The 21,464-nt window shown below is 36.3% G+C and overlaps 1 protein-coding gene across 1 annotated transcript in view; it reads right to left on the bottom strand.

Moving 5' to 3' along the window:
• The window catches only part of LOC118762501, a 114,718-nt gene that overhangs the window by 69,808 nt on the left and 23,446 nt on the right, over positions 1 to 21,464 (bottom strand). The window contains exons 5-8 of the mRNA XM_036501124.1: positions 11,520 to 11,672; positions 8,083 to 8,206; positions 5,309 to 5,474; positions 2,234 to 2,362 (exon numbers count right to left, since the gene is read on the bottom strand). Of these exons, the coding sequence (XP_036357017.1) occupies positions 2,234 to 2,362; positions 5,309 to 5,474; positions 8,083 to 8,206; positions 11,520 to 11,672 (572 nt within the window). The remainder of the gene's footprint in view (positions 1 to 2,233; positions 2,363 to 5,308; positions 5,475 to 8,082; positions 8,207 to 11,519; positions 11,673 to 21,464) is intronic.

Raw genomic sequence — 21,464 nt, 5'->3', positions numbered from 1 at the left:
GCAAACCAAATCCAAAAACGAAATATATATATATATATATATATATATATATATATATATATAAATTAATGCACCACGGATTTTTGTCAGTGAAGAGGTCGCGGTCTTAATGCAACGAAAATATTTTGACAAATTAAACTTAAATGTTGAAGTGAATCGAACGGCTTTTGTGTGTTTCTTAAATGGCTTACAAACACCTTCCACGCTGCAATTGTTTTCGTTTCAGCACACGATCTCAGATCAAATCACTTGCTATGCAAGTACATCTCCGTAATATAAAAATTAAATTAGAGATAAAACCACTATTAGGCAACTCAAACAGTGATAGACATAAACCAAAACATAAAAAACAAAAAATAAATACAATTAATATAATATACAATATATATATAAAATATAAAATTTAAATTATTAAAACTTTGAAATTTTAAAATTTATATTTATACATTTTTATATTTTTATATTTTTAAATTTTTTAATTTTTAAAATCTTTTTTTTATAACTAACCAAAAAATATGAAAAAAGTTAAATATAATATAATAAGTACTATTATATTATAATATAATATAATACTTATTATATTATATTTAACTTTTTTATACTTTTTGGTTAGTTATAAAAAAAAAGATTAAAAAAATTAAAAAATTTAAAAATATAAAAATGTATAAATATAAATTTTAAAATTTCAAATTTTAATAATTTGAATATTAAATTTTATATCTTATATTTTGTATATTATATTAATCATATTTATTTATTGTTTTTTTAATGTTTTGGTTTATGTCTATCATTGTTTGAGTTGCCTAATAGTGGTTTTATCTCTAATTTAATTTTTATTTATACTGTGAAATTTGATTTATTCCTAAATCTAATTTTTCCCTGTAAGTTTGGATATACTCCCTAATATTATTATTATAATTATATATATATATATATATATATATATATATATATATATATATAAAGAGGCCGATAGAATAAGTACTGGGCTTACAAAAGAATAAGTCTCGGGGTCGAGTTGCTTGATTAAAGGCGGTGCTCCAGCATGGCCGCAGTCAAATGACTGAAACAAGTAAAAAAAAAAAAAAAAATATGCACACACACACACACTCGCGCACACACACACACATACATGCACACATACACATTCATGCACACACTCACACACACATTCATGTGTGCATACACAAACACACACTTATGCACACACACATACACGTGCATGCACACATGCATGCGTACATACACACTGAAACACACACACATATACACACAAAAAGCAGTAAAATATTTACTGAGTGATTTTTGGTTATTACACTGAGAAGGTTAAAGATTATATGGGAGCTAGATTAAATGATTCTCATCTGCTTCCCTCTCTCTCCTTCTCCCTCCCTCCTCTCTCTCTCACTTTCTCTCTCTGCCAGCAAATTGATACAAATTAATATAACTAATTATTTAATACCTAAGAATTTTTCATCTGACTGATTTTTAGCTAGTTCTTTGGAGCATGATGGTAAAATGATTTTGCTTTGCTGTGTATCTACTCGTTCTACTGCTGAGTTCCACATTGAAAGGTAACTCTCTTTTGGAAAATTAACCAGTTTCAACATGAAAATTTAGATTAAATTAATTTAATTTAATTTCTGTAAATGAACTAATTGGATATGGATTTGAATATCTTCAAATAAACTGATGTCTGCCAGTCTATTTCTCCATTTCCTTCTTTTTCTGATATATATATATATATATATATATATATATATATATATATATATATATACACTGTGGTTGAACAAAATAATGGAAACACCTTAAAATTTCAAACAAATTTATTTTTATATGGGGCAGTAATTACAGCTTGAATTCTATGAGGTATGGACTGGTACAAACTTTGAATTGTTTCCAAATGAATTTTTGTCTCCAGTTCTTGTAGTGGTGATGGTGGAGGATATCGACTCCTTACTTGTTTTTCTAAAATGCACCATAAATGTTCAATAGTATTGAGATCTGGGGACTGTGGTGACCAGATAAGATGTTCAACTTCACTAGAATGTTCCTTGTGCCATTCAGTAACAACTTAAGCTGTGTGAATTGGTGCTTTATCATCCAGAAAGATTGCGTTTCTCTCTGGAAACAGTTCCACAACCATAGGATGAATTCAATCAGATAAAATGCTTAAATTCATTAGTAACTTTGAATAAAAGTGAAAACATTAATTATAAATTTGTCTTACCCAATTACCACAAAGAGATTATATAAATGATCAGTTTTCCACAAAAATAAATCCTCATTGGAACATGAGTAAAGTTCTTCTCTTTCTGGGATACTGCCAAGTATTGTCACATTCTTTTCAATCTGTATTCTAACAAACAACAAAGAAATCTGTATTTAGAATGTCTGATTAATTTAAAGAGAAAGGACTTGAATTTCATTTCATTAATTAAACTAAAGAACAATTATATAGGATTATATAAATATATAGGATAGTTTATGGAGAAACTATATTTTCCAGCATACAAGTCAAATTCTGCAGACCAAAATTTACAACCAAAAAAGGCAGATTAGCTTATAAACCAAGATGGCTTTAAAGGACCAAAAATTCCATGTGAAATATAGCAGGACTTGCAAAGATAGAGAAATATTAAAATATTTGCACAATTACTTTATATACTGCACTGACCTGTCTGCTAGGAAATATACTAGATATTTGATTCTAGCAGTGAAAATTAATATCATTACCATCATGATCATCATCATTGTTTTAATGTGCACTTTTCCATGCTTGCATGTGTCAGATGGAACTTATTGAGGCAGCTTTTCTATGGCTGGATGCCCTGCAAGTTACCAACCCTCACCTGTTTCCAAGCAAGATAATATTTCCCTATGGTCAGACATATTCTTACAGAATATAGGAAATGAATGATATTCATCTATCATGCACTACACAAACATACACACACTGGTGCATATATAAACACATATACATAACTTTCTTTTGCCTGTTTCAGTCACTGGACTAGGGCTGTGCTGGGGTGCCATCTTGAAGAGTTTAGTTTAACAAATCAACTCCTATATATATATTTTTTGTTTTTTCAAGCCTGACACTTATTCTGTTGAATATTTTTGTTGAACCACTAAGTTACAAGGTCATAAGCAAACCAACACCATTGATTGTCAGGTCGCAGTATGGAACTAGCATAAAGAACTAACATCATCATTTAACACCTGTTGCCCATGCTGGCATGGGTTGGACAGTTTGACCAGGGCTGGCAAGCTGGAAGGCTGCATCAGACTCAAGTCTGATTTGGCATGGTTTCTATGGCTGGAGGCCCTTCCTAATGTCAACAACTCTGAGAGTGTAATGGGTGCTTTTATGTGCCACTGGCATGGGTACCATTTGCATGACACCAGTATCTGCCACAACTGTGATTTTATTTGGCTTATTGGGTCTTCTCAAACATGACATGATGCCAAAGGTCTCAGTCATTTGTCATTGCCTCTATGAGACCCAACACTCGAAAAGCTTTTCACATGCCACTGGCATCAGCCACTTTGCCTGTGTGAGGCCCAATGTTTGAAAGGTGCTTTTTACATACCAGTTATGTGACACCAGCATCGGCCACAGCTACAATTTCACTTGGCATGACAAGTCTTCTTAAGCACAGCATATCACCAAAGATCTTGGTCACTAGTCATTGCTTCTGTAAAGCCCAAAGTTTGAAGATCATGTTTCACCACCTTGTCCCATGTCTTCCTAGGTCTATCTCTACCAGAAGTTCCCTGCACAGTTAGAGATCGGCACTTCTTTACACAGCTGTTCTCATTCGTGTACATCACATGACCATATCAATGCAGTTGTCTCTCTTGCACATCACATCTGATGCCTTTTATGCCCAACTTTTCTCTCAAGGTGTTTACACTCTGTTGTACATGCACACTGACAATGCACATCCAGCAAAGCATACTGGTTTCATTTCTTTCAAGCCTATGCCTCTCCTTAGCTATCATACCCCATGTTTCACTGCTGTGTAGCATAGTTGTTCATACACAGGCTTCATACAATCTGCCTGTCACTCTAAGGGAGAGGCCCTTTGTTGCCAGCCTATTCTTATTCTCACAGCTATGCTCTCGGAGCATTCAACTCCACTACTAACTTGGTCACCTAGATAATGGAAACTATCTACTACCTCTACATTTTCAGTGTTTAATGTTACCTTTAATCTTCCTCTGATATTGCTGTACATATTATGGGCGTCTTTCAGTTTCTGTCTACCAAATCCACTCACAAGGCTTTGATCAGCCTTGAGCTATAATAGAAGACACTTGCCCATGGTGCAACTGAACCCAGAACTATGTGGTTGGGAAGTAAACTTCCATACAGCCACAACTGAAAATTCCATTCAATTTGTGCATCTGAAATCTTGGAACAAAAGCAAAAAAGAAACTTGATAGACTTAACTCGTCACCAGGCCTGACGATAATTTTGACTCTTTCTTCTTACAGATAATAGGGGCTTGAAAAGGAACAGAACATGGATGTTGTCATTTCTGCTCTGATGCTTTGTCCCAGCCATTATTAAACATACAGAAACACCACAAATAGACACGCACACACACACACACACACACACACACACACACACAGTGATAACCAAGCCAATAATAAAACCAGAACATAATCCTTCAAATCTGCCACAATTTACCCCTGTTATCTTGGGTAAGATTGGGACACATTGCATAATGTAATACTAGATACACACTGTCTGAGAGAAGAAAAGAATTGTTGTGAGGACAGATGGAATACCCTTAGTCATAAATCTGCTTAAAATTGGCTTATATTTAAAATAGACTAGCAGTATCACCCAGCGTTGCTCTGGTTTGTTTTGACCCTTTAGAATTGGAATTTTTGAAAAGTAAAAATTTTGCATTATGTAGCTTGTTATTCTCTTTAAGTGAACATTTTTCTGGTTGAAATACACTGAAAAATGGTGACACAGCAGTCAAAAAAATCGTTAGAAAACCTTTTTGATGTAAATAATTTTTGGTCTTAACATGGTCCGATTTGAATTTTATCTTCTATGGAATGAAGAGCAAGCCTTCTTCTATCATACTCTCAACTTTGGTCAACTTGCAATGCAGGGTCTCGGAGGAGATAGTGTTAGTTGAAGGCTACCAAACCCGCCACACACAGACAACTTCAGTTTTATATATATAGATTTACAACTTACAAAAGAAAGTGAACGATTGAATGAATGAACAAATGAATGACAACAGAGGAAAACAAATATAATTCCTCATCTTTAGTATACCTTCTGATTTCTTCTTGTGTTTCCAGGTTCCATATTCTTAAAGTTTCATCAGTACTTACAGACACAAGATTTGCTATACTGTGTGGAAATTGAATGAGCTTTATAATTTTGTCATTATGACCCACAAAGACCAGTAACACATTCCAGTCTGGATCCCAAACTTTGACTGAAATAAATAATAAAAAAAAAAGTGTATTAGTAATGACTTCATAAATATAAGCACAGATGTGCAGTCAAATAACATCTCAAGTAAGATCCATCATGGTGTTTTCTAAGATATATATAGTCGTGGCAGATACTGATGTCATGCAACCGGCACATAAAAGCACTCCTTATACTCTCGGAGTGGTTGGTGTTAGGAAGGGCACCCAGCCATTGAAACCATGCCAAATCAGACTGGTGTCTGGTGCAGCCACTCAGCTTACTAGCCTTGGTCAAACTGTCCAACCCATGCCAGCATGGACGATGGACGTTAAATGAAGATAATGATGATGATGATGATGATGATATAATTTGATTAGTGAAGGCACATGGTTAGGGTAATTGGCTCACAATCATAAGGTTGTGAGTTCTATTCCTGGCAACACACTGTGTCCTTGAGCAAGACACTTTATTTGACGTTGCTCCAGTCCACTCAGCTGACAAAATTGAGTAGTACCTGTATTTCAAAGGGCCAGCCTTGTCACATTTGGTGTCATGCAGAATTTCCCTGAGAACTATGTTAAGGATACACATGCCTGTGGAATGCTCAGTCATTTGTACGTTAATTTCACAAGCAGGCTGTTCCACTGATTGGATCAACCGGAAGCCTTGTCATTACACCTGACAGAGTGCTAGTTATATAATTCAATTACATAAGGGCATTTATTGTATCTTATCTTTTATCTTCTACTTGTTTGAATCATTGAACTGTGACCATGCTAGAGCACCCCTTGAAAGGTTTCATCTAACAAATTAACCCCAATATTTTTCTTTTTTTTTAAGCCTGACAGTTATTCTATTAGTCTCTGTTACCAAACTGCTCAGTTATGGAAACATAAACAAACCCGCACTGGTTCACTAGTTGCCATACATTGAGGAGGGGACAAATACAGGCAGACTGACAGACAGACAGACACGCACGCACATGCACACACACACACACACACATACAATGGGCTTCCACACAGTTTCCAGCAACCAAATTCTCATACAAGGAACATGAAAAGCTTCTTTTGAGTGTTGGGTCTCATAGAGGCAATGACAAATGACTGAGACCTTTGGCATTATGTCATGCTTGAGAAGAAGACCCATCAAGCTGAGCAAAATTGCAGTTGTGGCAGGTACTGGTGTCATGCAAATAGCACCCATGCCAGTGGCACATAAAAGCACCCATTACACTCTCAGAGTTGTTGGCATTAGGAAGGGCATCAAGTCATAGAAACCATGCCAAATAGAAACCATAGAAACCATAGTTGGCCAGGGGCTAGAGTAGAAGTTACTTGCCCAATTTGTCACATAGTGTGACTGAACCCCAAACCATGCAGTAGCAAAGTGAGGTTCTTAACCACACAGGTATGTCATTAAACTTTCTTTACCACAGCTTAATATGAATTTCTTACAATGACACAAAGCCACAAACATATGCCAAATATATGAAAGAAAGCTGTAGCTAATATATGCAATATTTTCTGGGGTTTATTTTATCAACTCTAGTTAGATATAAAATTGAGAACATAAAGAGAATTACAACATAGTTTTTAGTGGTACTCCACCTATTTCTCCTCACTTCATGCTTTGAGAGACTACTTGGACATCTCATCTCTAATATCTATCCCTTTGTAGATCCTACTGATAATTCTTTCTCTCCCCAACAAAATGTGAGTAACCATGCAGCTGTGCCTACCCTCCACCTCTCATACTTTAACCATTCATACCCTTGCATAAAGCTGAGCCCTCCTCTCCTTCAGGGTTCGTAGTCTTGTGAGCTGTATAGCAACCTCAATAGTGTTGGTGGTATGAGAAAAGCACCCAATACAAGCTGTAAAGTGGTTGGCAATAGGAAGGGCTTCCAGCCTAGAAACCATGCCAAAGCAGGCATTGAAGCACAATGCAGTCTTTGCACTCACTGGATCTTATCGGACCACTCGACCCATACCAATATGGAACATAGATGTTAAATGATGATGAGGAGGAGGATGAAGATTATGATGAATGATGATTCAACCAAATTGACTATCAACTGTCCTTTAGTGAGATGATATTAAAAAAAACTGAGAATGTAAGTTCTCTACGTATAAAAGTTTGGACATTCTTATATGATGACATAGAAACATTTAGAATTTCCAGACATTATGTAACTTCTGGTTATAAATAGAAATAAATTTTGATTTTACTGATCAAAAATTGCAAACCATTTCCCACTGATGAAGGGATCTCTAGAATAAGGGCCCTGTACTCATTTTTATTATGTGGAGGGCACATGACTTAATGGTTAGAGTGTTGGACTCATGATTGTAAGATTGTGGTTTCGATTCCTGGACTGGGTGATGCATTGTGTTCTTGAGCAAAACACTGGATTTCACATTAATTCCAGTCCACTCAACTGGCAAAAATGAGTAATTCTGTGGTGGACTGACGTCCCATCCAGGTGGGGAATTTTATGCCATAGATACTGGGAAATTGGCCCTTATGAGTCGGTATGGCTCAAGGAGGTAATTTTATCATTACCTTTTTACTTTAAGTATGATAAATATTGTTCTAGTAATGATAAGAGAGTTGAAAGAATTACTTACTACAACCATCTTCAGAACCAGTTATAAGCAACTGATATGTTTTGAAGTAAGTCATTGCACATATTCTAGTTTGATGAAGCCTTTGTTTTGAATACAGAAAGTTCATGAATTGCACAAAAAACACCTGAAAATAAATAAAATATATACTAAAACTTGGTCTTTTGTGTTATAAATAGAATAAATAATATCCCATTTTATTGACATGTAGTTATATTTTCATATTAGAAAGGAGTAAAAGTTACACAAACTGGAAATAAACTACATATTGATATTTAATATTTACCTTTGTATATATCTATAAACATAGGCTATGTGGTAAGAATCTTGCTTCCCAACCACATGGTTCTGAGCTCATTCCCACTGCATGGCACCTTGGGCAAGTGTTTTCAACCATAGCCCTGAGCTGACCAAAGCTTCGTGAGTGGATTTGGTTGAGAGAGACTGAAGGAAGCCCATCAAGTATATGCTTATGTATGTATGTGTGTTGGTTTGTTTATGTCCCCATAACTTAGCAGTTTAGCAAACACATTGATAGGATAAGTACCAAGCTTAGGAAAAAGTTCTAGAGTTGGTTCGATTAACCAAACCCTTTGAGGGATGCAGTCGAATGAAACACGTAAAAGATAAAACAACATTATATGCATGCTTCTGAGTCCAAGTGCTGTACAAAAAAATGGGCCTCCACCACTATTGATACAGGTTTAATGGTATTAGTTTTCAGGGCGGCGAGCTGGCAGAATCGTTAGCATGCTGTGCAAAATGCTTAGCGGTATTTCATTTACCAGTATTTTGTTCTGAGTTCAAATTCCACCAAGGTCAACTTTGCCTTTCATCTTTTCGGGATCAATTATGCACTGGGGTCAACGTAATCAACTTAATCACTTTGTCTGCCCTTGTTTGTCCCCTCTATGTTTAGCCCCCTGTAGGCAATAAATAAAGAAATTATATTAACTTGGCCATGGGCGTCCTGGGTGTTTGGTGCTTCAGGACGCATAACACTTGCCTTAAGGTAGCACTGGTTGTGCCATACAACATGTTTTGGGTGTCAAAATCTGGCAGAGTCCTTCCCTCTCAAGGTCTAATCACAGTTGAATTATTCCAGGGAGAGGTGGGGTGAGTGAGGAGAGAGATAAAAAAAGAGGGATGAAGAAGGAGAGAGAGAGAGGGGAAAGAGAGAGGAGAAGGGGTGAGAAAGAGAAGAAGTATCAATTGGTACTTTATTAGTTGATCCCAAAGAAATGACAAGCAAATTTGAGCTAGGTAGGATTTAAACTCATGGCACAAAAATGGCCAGGACAAATACCATAAGGTATTTATACCAGACTTAAAAATAAGTACTGGCATTAATTTGTTTGACTAAACCCTTGAAGGTGGATCCCAAGCATGGTTGCAGTCCAATGACTGAAACAAGTAAAAGATAAAAGATAAGATATAAATCATCATACAGACATATATCCTGTAAGGCTCAACAGGGTGGAGTGAAAAAGATACTTTTTACAGATTTTCAAAATATGTTTTCAAGAATATATTTTTTTATTGTGAAATCCTTTAAAAACAACTGTGATAAAATCTAAAGTTCTTAAATTTACATTTTCAGGCTCTGCAGCCCACTTGAAATTTTGAATAACGAGTGAAAAATCAATTTATAACACATTTGCTGTTCCTCATTTTATTTTTTACCTTCATTATTACAAATCAACTTCCTTTTGCAAAATCCTTTAAAAACAAGAGGGTTAAAATCTCAAGCTCTAAAATTTATGTCTTCAGGCTCCACAACACACTTGAAACTTCAAAATTATGTGAAATAAATAGACTTTTCGACTTTGTTTTCTTTATTATTTTTAATACTAGGTCACTGAATATGTGTTACATGAGGTTTAGATTACACATATATTCAATTAAATTAAACAAAATTGTCAAAATTGTAGCAGAAAAATTCATTCTTCTTTGGCAAAAGGCATCCAACCCTTGTGTTACAACTGAGTCAGTTAAACCGAAAATCTTACTTTCATTTGCTGACATAAAGGGGCAACTGTAATCTGGCCGATTCTTTCTAATCAACCTATGAATGTTCTGTTTAGAAACTGCTTCATCTATTCTGCCAATGATCATTTTTTGATTTGTCCATTGATCCTGTAAAAATCTTGTTTTTTCTGTGGTCCATTTTTGTCTCTACTACATCTGCAGTTTTTGAAGAAGTTGCACTTGCAACAGGAAATGTCAGATAAATCTTTTGTTGCATTGTTTTTAAACACATTACACTTTGTTTGAAATGAGAGCACATTTTCTCTTTTTTCACAGATTTTAGTAATGCTTGGTACTTTAGATAAAAGTTTAAGATTTTCAGTTTAACTGACTCAATCATAACACAAGGGATGGATGCCATTTGCCAAAGAAGAATTATCTTTTCCACTATAATCTTGATAATTTGTTTAATTGAAGGATCTTTCTTAACGACATTCTTTTCTTTTTCTCATTCAAATAAAGGACATTTTAATACGTCCTTGTATGTTGGCAAAACTCACTCACTAAGATCACATGGGGTACCAATATCATGACACGTTATTGGCTTACAAGTCATCACTAAATGTAAACAACACTAAATTTAACACAATCATTAATTTTAATACGATGGTTTAAAGTCAAGGTACAAAGCAGAAAACTTCACATACGTATGATATACATCCACACACAATGATCATTGCAACGGCATTGGAGAGAAGTTCACACTCCCGTTTTCTTTATAGTTAATGCAGAACCTTAAGATATTAGCCAATTGTTTTGACATTTGGTATATAACTTCTTAAGGATACTATATTTATTGTTTTGCATTCCGCTATGTAGAAATATGTATTTGTTATGGTTTATAATTCGTGAAATCCAAAATTCAACCAAAAATAGTAATTTAAAAAATTTTCTATTGTCTTATGGAGCCTGAAAAGAATACTTAACCATAAAGTTCTTTCTACACCTTTCTTTTAACCATAATTTGCAACAAAATATTGATTCTTGGTTCCCAATTTCGAAAGTTGCATTTTTCGCTCCACCCTAATGCACAGGTAGCTTACCCACATGTACTGGTTCCCATGTAACTTCTGTTTACTCCCAAAGATACCTAAATTAAAGATAGATAAGGATAAAGATCCTTCTCAAGCTATACAGACCCGTAGGGCTGGTTTCCTGGTTTCTGTGGCACATATTTATCCCCACCTCAATGAGACGATAGTCTGTCACAGGATTACTCATTTTTGCCAGCTGGGTTGACTAGAGTAATGTGAAATGAAATGCTTTGCTCTTGAACACAACACATCATCCAGTCCAGGATTTGAAACTACAATCTTACAATCATGAGTCCAACACCCTAACCACTAAACCATGCACAAGATACCCAAATTGGCTGACTTTGGGCTGTAAAATTAATAAAGTAACTAACTTACAACTATATTTGCATTCACACTGATGAAGCACTTCTGGTCTTTGATATCGTTGTTGTCCAAAATGATTTCACTTGGTACATCTTGACTAAGCTCATTCTGTGTGCATACTTTTTTCCGCACCAAATGCCGCCTTCCTTTTTGGAAGCCCCATGACTGAAAATGGAAAAATTACATGAAATATTTGAAAATATATTACAAAGGAATACATGTTAGTTAAAGCTATATTTGTAGTTCTTGTCTTCTTATATCTTTGGATTCATGAATCCTAATGTCATCTCATTTGAAGTCAAACACATGACTATTTTGTTGTAAACATTTTATATCATGTAAGCTAAGTAAAACCATGGTCATCTATATACACAGGAATGTCTTTTATGGCCATAATCCCACCACTGCCACCACCCTCTCCACTTCCTTGTCCTACTGTGGTAACAAAGTATTTCCTCTGGTGACTCTACAAGTGCTGGTGCTACATAAAAAGCACCTGGGCTGGTGCCATATAAAGAGCACTCATGCAGGCACCACATATAAAAGCACCCATTACACACTGTAAAGCAGTTGGCATTAGGAAGGGCATCCAACTGTAGAATCCTTGCCAAAACAGATGACTGGAGCCTGGTGCAACCCTCCAGCTTGCCAACTCCTGTCAAACAATCCAACCCAAAACAGCATGGAAAATAGACATTAAATGATGATGAAGATGATAAATGCTATATATTATATACATAATAATGATACAATATAAATAATAATAAATTTCTCATAAGTAAATATGATGAAGCCTTTATGTGATTCAGTTCACACATCATCTTTATAATGTTTAGAATATTTACTAATCCTCTGCACAAATTTTAACTGTGTGTTTGTGTGGACACAGGCTGGCTGTATCATCAGAAGTTTGCTTCCCAACTATTTGGTTCTGGGTTCAGTCCACTTCATGGTACTCTGGGTAAAAGTGTCTTCTACTATAGTCCCAGGCTAACCAAAACCTTGTGTCTCAGTAAACTCCATTTGACCCATATGAGCATGGAAAAGCAAGCATTAAAATGATGACGATGATGATGTTCAGTTTGTCATAGAACTTTACTTGTCTCTATAACTTTTCATTATTTAGTCAACACAACCCTGAGATTTATGGAATGGCTGAGTGATTAAGAAGTTTGTTTCTCAACCATATGGTTTCAGCACTTTGGTAAGTGCCCTCTACAGTAACCTGGGCCAACCAATGCCTTAGGGAACATTTAATGCCTTTACTATAGGGGAATTATTTTATCCACTCCCTTTTACATAAATCCTTTTCTACCGAAGCAAATTAGTCTTTTCTTGTCATGTCATTACTTATAGTTGTTATTATACATGTTGATACAGTTTATCCTCAAGTCAAGCATAACAAAGTATATCTATGAACAAAGTCATTTCAGCCTTAAATAAAGGACACAGTGAAGTGCAGATAAGTCTATGCCTCAGTGTGATCTTTATTTAAGGCAGGGGTTTGTGATTTGGGTGTGACATGACTATTACTTCTAGCAATAAGCAATCAGATAGAGGCCCTCTCATTGGCACTCTGCACCTGTCACTATGATAGAGTTGCTGTGTTGTAATAATTGTTGCTATTGTCATATTGCAACAATTAACCGGTGTGGTAGAGTTTTGTAGTATTTATATTCTGTATATTTTGTAGTATTTATATTGTGAGTTCAATACCCACCAGCACTGATATTTGACTTTATCTCTTTTGGACAGCATACCATTCAATTCTGGGGAAATTAAATTGACTATATTCTTCTTTCCAAAATTTGTAACCTTGTGCCTATGATAGAAATAGCTACCAATTCTTATACAGCCCATATTAATGAGGTTGAAGTTATTAATGTACAAGTATCACTGATATCTTCATTTTCTTTTTCAGTTATTTAACTGCAGCCATGCTGGAGCAACACCTTGAATATTCTGGATCTTGCTTCCACACCTGAAACTTCTCTAGTTCTGATAGTGATTCAGCTATTATAGCAAGGTGATCAGCATAGAGGAGCTCTCAGGGACAACTGGTCTTGAATTCCTCTGTTATTGCCTGGAGGACTATGATGAATAAGAAGGGGTTGAAGACTGATCCTTGGTGGGCCCATACCCCTACCCGGAATTATTCACTATACTCATTGCCAATCCTCATCTAACTGAGAGCATCTCTGTACATGGCTTGTACAGCTCTCACTAACCACTCCTCTCATTAACCACTAGATAAGGAATCAGGGGGATCCTGTCAAAGGCTTTCTCCATGTCAGCGAAAGCCAAGTAGAGAGGTTTATCTTTGGCTAGGTATTTCTCCTGTAGTTGTCTTACCAGAAATATAGCATAAGTGGTGCTTTTCCCTGGCACAAACCAAAACTGCATCTCATCTAAACTAACTCTCTCCCTAATTAATTGGGCTATGATCTTCTTCATGACATTATCTGATCCAACAACTTGATACCTCTGTAATTATTCATATCTAATGCATCACCTTTACCTTTGTAGCAATTGACTATGGTGTTGCTACACCAGTCATTGGGTATGTTTCCTTTATGTATCACCTGATTGACTATGCAGGTAACTAGACTAAAGCCAACACTGCCATATATTTTAAGCATCTCTTTGGTGATTCCTGATGGGCTGGGGGCTTTCCTTATCTTCATACTCTTAATTGCTTTATCTACCAAGGCACTGTCAATTCAGATAGCTGGTCCCTCTGTTGGGTCAACATTTGGCAGACTCTCTTTCTCCCATTCATTCTCTTCATTTAGCAACCTTTCATAGGGGCGTCTCCAAGTTGCAACTTCATTAAATACAAGTGAGTCATCATCCATGCAGACACATGTCTCTCCTATGACATAATGGTTCTCTCTCACACTCTGTCTTGCGACATGAAATGCTTCAAGTCTTTGGCAAATTTTTTCTGCTTCTCCTCTGGCTAAGAAAACCTGTCTCTCAACTTCCCTTCTAGCAATTTGATACAGTTCCCTGCTACCACCGGTGTTCCAGTTCTTCCATGCATGTTTCTTTCCCTTAATGACCCTACAACTACATTGTTCCACCACCATGTTACCTTGGGTCGAGAGGGGACTTTGCACCATCCACAGATCTGGTTAGTAGCTCTCAACAAGTAGTCCTGTAGGAACCTCCAGTTGTCTTCCACATTATGTGATGCTATATCCACCTCCATTTCATCAAAAGCTTCAAGTAATATGTCTCTAAATCTCTGTCCATTCACAGGATCTTTCAGCTTCCAAACCTTTATATATATATATATATACACACACACATACGCACACACACACATCAGGCTTCATACAGTTTCTGCCTACCAATTCCATTCATAGGGCTTTTGTCAGCCCAAGGCTATAGTAGAAGTCACTTGCCCAAGATGCCGCACAGTGGGACTGAACCTGTAACCAAGTGGTTGCGAAGCAAGCTTCTTACCATATAGCCAAACCTGTGCCTACTATGATGTTTATTAATTACATCCTTTACAATTGATGGTAATGCTTATTAATGTACACCCAATATCACTGATGATGATGTTTATAAATGTACAGCCTGTACCACCGATGTTGATAGCTATTAATGTATTGTCGGTGGCGATGCTGTTTCTGTTGCATCTGAAGATGATGATGTTATTGTTACGGATATTTTGCCAAGGGAACAGTTAACTTATTACTCCTAATGTTGCCCTCTTTTCTTTGTCCTGCTGTTATGTCAGGATAGAATTACTATACAGACAAAGCAGATGGCGTGTAGAAAGAAAAACAAAAAGAAGAAAAGATCTTTGTCCCCTAGAACACATAGAAGGATAACATTATTGCTTCTCACATAATCCTGTTGATCTGCTTACTTTACGCCAACATTTTATGATGTTATTTTCCAAATACAGATATTTGATCATGCCTTAATACATTAGCATCACTACAAACGTCACCACCACCACCACCACCATTACTACTACTACTACTACTACTATTCCGTCTTTTTCAGAAGGCTATGGGTGAGTGATTTAGCAGGGTACCAGACAATCAGCTAAAATGTTGGCACTGTATCCTGCCCCACCAACGTTGTGTTCTGCTCCAATATCACAACGCTTGACTCTCTCAACAGCTGATTCCACTTAGCTCTAAGTAGATATTGTGGATGATGTAATTCCCAAGAGTAAGTACTAACCTCACCACCACTGCCATCACTATGGATTCTGGTTATTTGGAAAAGTTATAAAAGAAACACGAAAAGAAAAAAAATCTACTGCTACTACTACAATAAGAGCAAGAAAAATTATTATTATTATTATTATCAAAATGGATATTATTATTATTCAAAGAAGGAAATTAACTGCAGAATTATTCAATAATAGTAATGCATTATGACAGGAAGAAAAGGCAGTCATATGCAAATCAAATGTTATCATAATAATGATAATGATGATTATGATGATGATGGTTTTGCATTTAGGTACAAAATCAACAGTTTTAGGGAATGGAGTAAATCATCATCATCAACAACAACAACAACATTGTATGTCCATTTTCCATGCTGGCATGGACTGAATGGCTTAGCAGGAACTGGTGAGGCCAGATGCCACACTAGGTTTCATTGTTTGTTTTGGCTTGGTTTGTATGGCTGGATGCCCTTCCTAGTGCTAACCACTCCACAAGTGTACTGGATGCTTTCTATGTGGCACCATCACTAGTGCTTCTTATGTGACATCAACACCCACACCAATGCTTTTTATGTGGCACCTTGGTTTTAGGACCTCAATTCTGTTGTGGTCTTCTCATGAACAGCAATGCATCACATATCTCATTCCTCTGTTTATCTCTTTTGTAAGGTTCAGTGTTTTGAGATCGGCCTTCAATACTTTGTCCCATGTTTTCCTGGGTCTCCCCCTTTCACAACTTCCCAAGTGACCCAACTGGTACTTGTTTTCTTGAGCTTGAAAGGATGTGAGGCAAAGTTAATTTGGAAGAATTTCAACTCAGAATATACAGAGATGGAAGAAATGCCACAAAGCATTTTGTCCAATGTGCTAACAATTTGGTCAGCTCACTGCCATGATAAAGATAATGGTCTCAAATTTTGACAGAAGGTCAGTACTTTTAGTGGAAGGGATCAGTCAATTACAGTGAACGCAGTACTTGACTTGTACTTACTTTGCTGACCTTGAATGGATGACTATTAAAGTTGACCTTGGCAGTATTTGAATTCAGAATGTAACAAGCTGCAAGAAATGCCACAAAGCATTTCTATCAACTCTAAAGTACATTAATTGTTCCATTCTGAAGTTTCAGTAAATTTCACATATTCGCTCTTCCAAGAGTAAGCAGATATAATCTTCATACTTAATTAAAAGTTCACTTTCTATTTTCAGAAACTTTCTTAATTCTATATCATTAGCCTGTGCAGGGGTCAAATAACTTCCAGAGATCATTTTAGATTATAGAGCAGTTGTTCTCAACTTTTGTAACTAAGTGTTCCCTTTCACCAAATGGCATTCTTCAAAACCCCCACCTCATGTTCTGCAATAAATAAGTAAATAGATAAATAGATTATTTTAATCAAATGGGAGTTGATTTTGCTTCATAGTTTATTATCCATTTTTTTTTAATATTATACTGTCATGCATGTGCTTCTGCTTAAATATTTGTGAAGTGTTACGTAATCAACATCATCATTTAATTTCATTTTTCCATGTTGGCATGGATTGGATGGGTTGACAGGAGCTGGAAAGTTTGAGGACTATGCCGAGCTCCAGTGTCTGCTTTGGCATGGTTTCTATGGTTGGATGCCTTTCATAACACCAACACACACACGCACATATGTGTGTGTTCCTTCAGCTTTTTGTCATTGAACAAATGCTCATAAAGAAATTCTGAGCAGCAAACGTGAATATTCAGCATAAAACAGAATGTGTATAATGAGCTTATTGTATACAGTGCTGAAGTGCACCACAAATGATCAGAAAATGGTAAAAGCAAAGACAGAAAGCAGCAATAAGCCAAGTAAAGAAAGAAAGCAATGACAGCCAAAAGTAAATGAAGAGTATGCTGAATAAAACACAAGAAGAAAGAAAAATGCACAATGAAATTATATTAGATTTATATTATAAGTACACACAAATAAGAGTAAAAAGCAATATTACAATTACAATTTTAAATAAAATGCAAATAGTTTTTTTAGGAATGGTGAATTTCAAAGCAAATAAAGTAATAAATAACAGCATGTTAATATTGGTTATAAATATTCACTTCTACTCTAGACACAAGGACCAAAATTTTGGGGGAGGGGGCCAGTCAATTAGATCAACCCCAGTACACAACTATTATAGCCTCGGGCCGGCCAAAGCCTTGTGAGTGGATTTGGTAGACAGAAACTGAAAGCCCGTCGTATATATATGTATGTGTATATGTATGTGTGTATATATATATATATATATATATATATATATATATATATATATATGTGTGTGTGTGTGTGTTGTGTGTGTGTGTGTGTGTATGTGTGTGTGTATGTGTGTGTGTGTGTGTATGTGTGTGTGTGTGTGTGTGTATGTGTGTCTGTGTTTGTCCCCCCCCACACACACACAATATCGCATGACAACCGATGCTGGTGTGTTTATGTCCACATAACTTAGCGGTTCGGCAAAACAGACCAACACAATAAGTACTAGGCTTACAAAGAATAAGTCCTGGGATCGACTTGCTCGACTAAAAGCGGTGATCCAGCATGGCCGCAGTCAAATGACTGAAACAAGTAAAAAGAAATGTCCTACTCAGGATCCCAAAAATTTTATGTGGACCCGGTTGAGAACCACTGGTTTAAATATCTAATCTGTAAGGAAAATCACGGTTCCGCTAAATATCCAGCGCCTCGCAAAGCGCTCCCTTGTTCGCTCCCAACGTCGCTGTCAAGGTTAAGAATCACTGAAGAGAAAAACAATGTTCCTTTCACATTGCAATAAAACGCTTAGTCAGGGGAGATAAACCCAAGTACTAGTGTACAAGAGTTATTTCCCTTAGACTTATTGTTTTGAGTGATGAGCATCCTTGAGAATTTTTTTTATATTACGTATATATTTTGAGATGCTCTATGTTTCTTTCAACTATTTTAAATATAATAAATAATTTAGTAAAATAACTTAGTTATCATTAATCTAGTGTTAGGAACATAAATTGTGACTAAAGTTTGGTGGAAGATTTTAATTAAAAACTTATGAAAACAAGACATTTGTACTACAGAGTCAGAGACGGTTTCAGCCGGGTTGATAACGAAAGGGTTAAGCCCTTTTGTCTAGGCCTTTTACATTCCCCCCCCCAAAAAAAAATTATATTTCAACATATATTTCATGACTATACAGTTAAATGAATCATAATATATTAAATCTAAGCTGTTGATTAGGAGATAAGCACCTAGTAAACTGTGTTACCAATTTCATTTCATTTAACTTAGATCAGTGTTTCTAGTAATGGCAGGCCAGGCCACTTGAGCAGGTGGAGGCTATGAGGATTGAAAACAGGGCGGACAAATTGCTATGTTTAATAGGGTTAAGATGGTTTAAGAGATTTCAGATGGCAAAGAAAGAATAATAATATACAAACAGTTTTATGAAAGCACATGGCCAACATGTTAGGGTTTAGCACTCACAATCATGTGATCGCAGTTTCAATTCCTGGACCAGGTGATGCATTGTGTTATTGAGCAAAACACTTCATTTTACATTGCTCCAGTTCACTCAGCTGTGAACGAGTTCCAGCAGTAACTGGGAAATAAACCCTATGACAGACTGGCATTCTGTTTAGGGTGGAGTATTGTAACTTAAGTCACATATAAGCCATGGAAACTAGATTAAGCTTTGGTATTATGAACCCTAAGGGTTGTGACAGACCTAACCCTATTTTGTCTTCCAAGAGAAATGTTATATTGTTGAACAAAATTCCCTGGAGTATTTCTTCTAGCTCCTTGTGGTCTGGATTAGAATCTGGCAATGTTTCTACAGCTGAATGCCCTTCCTAATGCCAACAACTCCAAGAGTGTAGTGGGTGCTTTTTATGTGCCACTGGCACAGGAGCCAATCAGGTGGCCCTGGCATCAACAACGTTTGGATGATGCTTTTTATGTGCCACCAGTACAGGAGCCAGTCAGGTGGCCCTGGCATCAATCACAAAGCTTCGGTCAGCCTGGGGCTATAGCTGAAGATACTTGCCCAAAGTGCCATGCAGTGGGACTGAACCCAAAACCATGTTGCTGGGAAGCAAGCTTCCTAACCAAACAGCCATGCCCATATATATATATATACACACACACACACACACATATATATACACCATACACACACACACACACACATATATATTTGACAGAGTAATTTGAATGCTTACTCTATCAAATGTAATGCTTATTTATTCACATTGTTTTGAATTGTTTATGTTTTATCTCATGTTTTCAGGGTTTCAATGATGTTATTGTTAAATTTAGAATGACATAGTAGGGTAGGTATGAGAGGCTGGACCAGGCTGCTTTGAATACAAAACAGGTATGTATGTTGTTCTTCTTGTTCTTAGAAGAACAACATCTGCTTACAGCGTAGAGAGTCACAGAAAGGTCAATGATGAGAATCTTGCTAAGAGATCACATCTGGATTGAAGAGATAAGAAATAGAACTGGAATGAAGGACGTTGTCACAGAATAGCACCATGCAAAGCTATGATGGGGCAGCCATGTCGCAAGGTTCACAGTTAATTGGTGGACACATGCATGATGATGATATATTATGAGTTAGTTGTCTATAAATTAGGAAAACAAAAGCACACTCAACATGAGTAATAGAACAGATATTTTTTTGTTTTATACATCATTGACATTTATGCCGCATAACTGGTTAGAATGTTATCATCACTGTTGTACCGACTACTGCACTTATTGACAACTCTTCTGTCATGCTGGCTGCAAGCACATAGCCTCTGTTATGCTGGAGGTATATATATACTGTGGGAAGCTTAGTGTTGGTAAAAACAAAATGGAATGAAAGCTAGAGAAAAACAGAAAAACATTATAACATTTTCTGGGAGAAGGTTGGACTAAAGAATGGGAAATGACGTGTGTGTGTGTGTACACACACACACACACACATATATATGTATGTTTAATATATATGGTGTTAGGAAGGGCATTCAGCTGTAAAAACCATGCCAAAACAGACATAGAAGTCTGGTGCAGTCATCTGCCTGGCCAACTCCTGTCAATCCGTCCAACCCATGCTAACTCAGAAAGTGGACGTTAAACGATCACACACACACACACACACACACCTTTCACATAACAAACCTCAATCCATGGGAAATAACTCTTCTTTTCCTTTAAGAAAATGTTAGAAATGTTTAACTGTTTCATTTGTTATTTCTTTTCACAAACACCAAGCCACCCAGAGTCTACATTGACTTCCAGCATAAAAGAGACAACGTGCTTCCAGCCTGTCTGAAGTGTCATCAATATTACATAACTACAACAGCTGGTGTAAAAAAAAAAAAGGCAACATTTTGATCAGTTATAAACCACAACCAGTAATATACTATTCAAAGATTATGTATATGTAAATGTTTTAAATATTTATTTCAAAGCCAAGACAATGAAGGTTATAAAAATTAATAATACAGGTCCATGGCTAGAACTGTTACCTGATATTTCAATATTTCACTGTTAGGACCCCTTCTCCAGGAAATTTATGGAAACAGCTGATGTCTCTGCTTCTTTTCAGTTTCTGCTGACCAAATCCACCAGAAGGCTTTGGTTGGTCCAGGGTTATAGAAGACACTCGCCCAAAGTACAACACAGTGCGACTAACCCCAAAGCAACATGGTTGAGAAGTGAATTCCTTACACATACAGCCATGCCAATAATGGTTATGTAATTTTGAAGGGTAATGTA

The sequence above is a fragment of the Octopus sinensis genome, linkage group LG3 (assembly GCF_006345805.1).
Source record: "Octopus sinensis linkage group LG3, ASM634580v1, whole genome shotgun sequence".
Lineage (NCBI taxonomy): Eukaryota > Metazoa > Mollusca > Cephalopoda > Octopoda > Octopodidae > Octopus > Octopus sinensis.
The sequence above is the reverse complement of the archived record's forward strand: the minus strand, read 5'-3'. Positions and strand labels throughout refer to the sequence as shown.